General features: G+C 36.5%; 1 protein-coding gene across 1 annotated transcript in view; it reads left to right on the top strand.

The window, feature by feature from the left end:
* LOC106875634 (oxysterol-binding protein 1) overlaps window positions 1–6,000 on the top strand; it is a 37,755-nt gene that overhangs the window by 3,123 nt on the left and 28,632 nt on the right. Inside the window, exon 2 of the mRNA XM_014923863.2 lies at window positions 3,970–4,162. Within this exon, the coding sequence (XP_014779349.1) occupies window positions 4,066–4,162 (97 nt within the window). The 5' untranslated portion in view covers window positions 3,970–4,065. The remainder of the gene's footprint in view (window positions 1–3,969; window positions 4,163–6,000) is intronic.

Genomic DNA, 6,000 nt, shown 5'->3' with positions numbered 1-6,000 from the left:
GGCAGAATCGTTAGCATGCCGTACAAAATGCTTTGTGGCATTTCTTCCGGCTCTTTACTTTCAGAGTTCAAATACCGGCGAAGTCGGCTGTACCTTTCGTGATATTTGTGGGGGTCAAGCAAAATTTGTCTCAGTTGACCATTTGGGGGGTGGGGGGTTGAGGCAATCGGCTTTCCTTCCCCTCAAAATCGCTGGCCTTGGGCCAAAATTAAAAAGCATTATTATCATTATTGAGTGAAAGAGCAGTGCATGCCATCAAAGTGACACTGGGGTGCAAATACATGTGGATCAATATACCCATCATAACTACATATCTGATAAGGGTACACCAGGCACATGAATCACAACCATGTGTGCATGACATGGTGATCTCGTATCAAGATAAATTGTGCATGAACATGCAGGTGGGGCCCACTTAGAATTCTTTTTTCAGATTGAGTCGCCCATGCTGCTCAAAAGGTCCCCAAATAAGGTTTGTTTAAGTATGTTGAACGAAGCACCCATGTTTCCAGAGGTGATATTTGAAATGATTCATCATAACATTTCTTGAGCTGTTTCCCCCAAATATAAACTGTATAATGGAATCTAAAGTGTTAATTTTAATCCATAATCCAATATAAAAAAAAAAGAGAAAAAAAAAACCCTCAAAAATCTATAATCTCAGTTCACTTATTAATCTAATCTCTCCACCTAAAACCAGTTGAACTACTTCATGGATGCTTTAAATCTTTTAGGTAAATGCTCTGAAAACTAAGCATAAACTACCTCCTTCTGTTAAGATAATAAAGCAGTACTTGGTATATGTTAAGAAATGGTTCTTTTATGGGATTGGCAGATGCATGAACATCACTAATAGAAACCCAACAAAGTGACATAGAAAATGGAATGGAATAAATTAAACTCTGTCATAATTATCTCTTGATAATGATGTTTATCACAGTTAGTAACATCTTATTCACCACTGTCTCAAGCATTCTGACAAACAACTTGTTTGCTATGAACTAATAATTTCACTTGATAATTATAATGCATATATATATATATATATATATATAGGCAGATAGATATTCAGACAGGCAGACAAATTTTGTTCATAGGGAACTTTATTATCCCTGCAAGATATAAAATAAAAAGAAACTAGCTGAAATATATATCGAATTAACAATTCAGTCAGTGGCACTAATAGTTGATTGAATCTGTGTGTGTGTGTCTGTGTGTATATAATCATCGTTTTAGTGCCCACTTTTGCATGTTCACATAGGATGCATGAAGTTGTTGAAGCAGATTTTCTATGGCCAGATGCCCTTCCTGTTGCCAACCTTCAGCAGTTTCCAACCATCACCAGACATGTTTTCACGGATGATTGGAAACAAAGTACACCACTTGTACAACAGTGACACTTTTGTGTGATGTCAAGACAAGGGGGCAGTCACTCTCTTACACACAAGCACGTATGCACACACACACACACACACACACACACACACACACATGTATACAATGGCCTTTCAGTTTCTGCCTACCAAATCCACAAGACTTTGGTTAGTCTGAGGATGGATAGAAGACATTTGTCCAAGGTGCTATGCAATGGGACTTAACCCAAAACCGTGTGGTTGAGAAGCAAACTTCTAACCACACAGCTACATCTGCACTTGTTGAACTATGATGCATTGAAGCCATTAGACTTGGATATATTTTTTTAAAGTTCTAACAAAACCAAGTATGGGTTTTTGATTTTTATTAATAAATTAATTTTGCTTTCGTTGATGATTTGCTCCTGCTTATTAGAAAGTTGAAACTATTTTTGCCAAGAATGATAAATACACATATAAACTATGAGTAATTATATATAAAACTGATTTTGTCCATGCTATTTCTTTCATTAACCATATTTACACTATAAACTTGTTTACAATTTAAAACACAGTCACATTATGTAGAAATATCAGCTGAATTATTTTGTTTCTCTTTACAAAACATCAAGGTGATTACAACCAGCTGTTTGCTTGTATATAGTTCTATATATTTGTTGTGTTGGATAAGGTCATTGCAGTCATCATCATCATTCTAACGTCCACTTTTTCATGTTTGCATGGGTCAGATGGAATTTGTTGTGGCAGATTTTCTAAAGCCAGATGCACTTCCTGTTGGCAACCTTTACCTGTTTCCAATTAAGATGTTTTTTTCCCTTGGCTAAACCTGTTTTTACAGTGGTTGACTGGAAATAAATATCACCATTTGTATGAGGGTGATGCTTATTTACAACCATCATATTATGTCAATACATGGTTACGTACCATGCAACAAGCTTCTTTCAGTTTCTGTCCACCAAATCCACTCACAAGGTTTTGGCCAGCTCTGAGCTAGAGCAGAAGACATTTGTCCATGGTGCTGCACAGTGGGACTGAACCTGAAACCACATTGTTGAGCTAGTTTTTTAACCACACAGCCACATCTGCACTTTATATTTCATTCATTATATTATTGTTTGGACAACTTATTTATATATATAAGTCTTGCACAAAATACAGTGACATTTTCTTTCAATATACAGTTCAGGCAACAAATATGTTTTTCACCTGTTTTGCATACATGAATGAGATCTGCCTGTTATTAGGGGTTCAATGTCTAGGACCTCAGGCTCAACTACAATGGTTCTCTATCTGAATCTGCAGCCACACATTCTACCAGGGTCCTCTCCATCCGCTTCTTGGTGTCATTTCTCCATCTTCAGTGGCCCGACCCCTGAATATGTGAGCACGGAGTTTCTGGGCCTTAAAAACATCACCAAAATATTGCAGTTTTTGCCATCTGACCAACAACAACTTTTGTTCTGCTCCCATCTCCTCCTACATTAATTAAACCATCCATTAAATTTCAGCAGTAATTGATCAGGCTACTTGTTACCTCCAGGATGTGTGTATACACACATGTGCACACCATGTAATGTATGTATATATTTCAACTACGGTGTAAGCATTGTTGAGTAACTCAGACATTTGCTTTAAAATCATGAGGTCCTGGGACCAATCCCACTGGGTGGTATCTTGGGAAATTGTTGTTCATTAATCATACCTTTGGGCCCACTGCAACCTCCACCACTACAGCAAACCCTTGTGACAGTGAAAGTGGGTCAATGAAAACTGTGGAAGCCTGTTGGATGGTCTTGTACCTTTTAATTCAAATGTCCCTTCTCACATATTGTGTCACACTGATTCACTCTGAGAGATACATTAAATACACACGTCTGTAGAATACTCAGCCGCTTTCACCATAAATGTTTGAGAAAGTAGTTCATTTGATCAAGAAAGCATCTGCATTATAATTGATGTTTTGGGGGGGGGGGGTTTAAATTTTATATACACTGTGAAGAGAGGCAATTTCATAGCATTGCTTTCCCTATCTTCATCAATTTATGTTATTGTTTTTCTAATAATAATAATAATAAACCTTCAGACAAATACTTAACCAAAGCACCAGAACTTATGAATATATATAATACACAGAAAATAGCACTTCTTAGCACCGCACACGTCCTACTTAAAGCACTTTCAATGCAATGAAAACAAGAGCAGTGAAAGCACGTGACTACTGAATAATAATAATAATAATAGCAGCAATAATTAAAACAGAATATATTTAAAGAGTACATGTTTTATGGATGTGATAGCAGGCCTCTGTATGCAAGGTCACAACAATGAGATAGCAAAAGGCTTAGATTTGTAATGAAATGCTGTTTTGTGTAGACTCTGTGAACCCTTGAAGAAAAAAGCATATCTCAAGCATAATTTCCAATATTAATTCTTTCAAGTTTAAATCTCAACAATGTTTAGTTTTGAGAAGGGGTGCCTCTTTTATTTTTTTTTTCTCCTTTTTAAAGTTGCTGATTTACAAGAATATAAGATTTATTTTAAGGTTCAGTTTCTGTTTGCAGCTTTTAAATTAAATTTCATTTTGGTATTTTTGCAGGCTTGTTCTCAGTACTTGAAGCTTGCCCAAAACCTTGGCAAGCGATGGCAAAAATTACTACAGAATGAACACGAGCAGAGACTTAAGCTAGAGGAGATGGTGGAGCAACTAGCCAAGCAACAGGCTTCATTGGAAAAGCAAGCACGCAAGTCCTTGCATGCTGTTAATTCTCCAATTATGGAGAATGATACAGGTAACAATGATTTTCATCATTCTTTTTAAATGTTGTGTGTGTGGAAGGCTTATTTTGGTGTCATGTTTATGTATATATGTGTGTGTGCCTGCATATATATATATATATATATATATATATATATATATATATATATTGATATATATATACATGTGCACACACACACACACGAAGAAAGGGCATTTAATTGTTTTGACTTGTAAAATGGGATAAATTTTCTGTGTTATGAGGAGGGACTAAGCTCTCTAGTTTCTTTGAAAAAGAGCACCATCTGAAATACCAGAACTTAGCTCTCCTCATGGCACAAAATCTATCTTATCTTTTATTTGTTTTAGCCATACTGGGGTACTGTTTTGAAGGGTTTTTGTAGTTGAACAGATCAACCCCAGGACTTTTATTTTAAGTTTAGTACTTATTCTATCAGTCCCTTTTGTCAAACTGCTAGGTTACGGGGACATAAACAAACTAACAGCAGTTGTCAAGTGGTAAGGGAACGAAGACATGCACACACATATACAATAGGCTTCTCACAAGGCTTTGGTTGGCCTGAAATTATTGATGGTATTTGATATAATCAATAGTTTACCCTATACAGTTTTAGTAATTATTTCATTGTATCTTTAGATTTCATTGACTTGACAGTATCATTAGAGCTTTAGGAAAATGTCTTGCAGTGTTTCAGCTCTTTATATTCTGAATGACGATCATGTCCTGCATATTTATGGGTTGCTCTTTGGCAAGGTATAGCACCCATTCAGCCACCCAGCCAGGGGTATGATGAAGTCATGGAGTGCAGCATGGTGGATTGTGAAGAGGTAGCAGAAGAGTCCCACTGAGCCAATGGTGCTTCTTAGATTGATGCTGAGCAGAGGAATGTTAGAAGATCAACGGTCAGGATTACCAGCCTCTATCAAGAGAGAGTAACTGCAATGCACCCATAGGGGTGGTGTCTAGGGTTGTGTAATCAGATTCACGATGACTCAAGCTCCCAATTCAAATTCATAATAATGGATGGAATTGGATGGTGACAGAGAGTCATGGGAATCTGTGAAAGCAGGGAAAGAAACATTCCAAGTTCAAATCCCACCAATATAAACTTTACTTTTCATCCTTTCAGAGTTAATGAAATACTAGTCAAGCTCTGAGGTATGTGTTATTGAGTAAACACCCACATTTTCTCAACATTGATGGCCTTTTGTTTAAATCAGAAGCCATTATTAGACGTAGGTTCCTATGGACCCTTTGATTTCTATTTTACTCTACTGGAACTCTATAGTCGGTCACTGTATATATAGAAAAAGTATCTTACTGTATTTTTATAATTAAATATTATTAGGAATTATATTAAAATTTTAATATTTTGTTTGTGAAATATAACATGTCTTGAATGGCACAACAATGCAGAGTGGACTATAATAACTATTATGATTTAATTATCCATAGTCTGACATAATAATATTTCGGAATATAAAAATTCCTTCTTCAGATATCACTAGGAATTGATCGAGTCTCTGCTATAATCAGTTTGCCAATGGTTACTGAAACTTTCTTCTTTATCCAGAAGAATCTCTGCAGTGGTCTCACAAAGCTCCTTCTGGAATTCCTCATGAGAAGGGCGACCTTGTCTCAAGCTCATGTGTGTTGGCACATCCACAGCGCTGTTTCTAAGTTAATATTTTGTGTATTGTAGAAATATACGCAATTTTATTGCGCATAAATATTAACAAAATATCTTATATGAAACCCCCTCCCCCTCCTGGGAGTGGGGGTGGCATATGGACCCTGATTGGTAACCATTGTCCTAGACTCACAATGGAGTGCTTCTCTCACATTTGGAA

The sequence above is a fragment of the Octopus bimaculoides genome, chromosome 16 (genome assembly GCF_001194135.2).
Source record: "Octopus bimaculoides isolate UCB-OBI-ISO-001 chromosome 16, ASM119413v2, whole genome shotgun sequence".
NCBI classification, from domain to species: Eukaryota; Metazoa; Mollusca; class Cephalopoda; order Octopoda; family Octopodidae; genus Octopus; species Octopus bimaculoides.
This window is presented reverse-complemented; position numbering and strand designations above follow the sequence as displayed.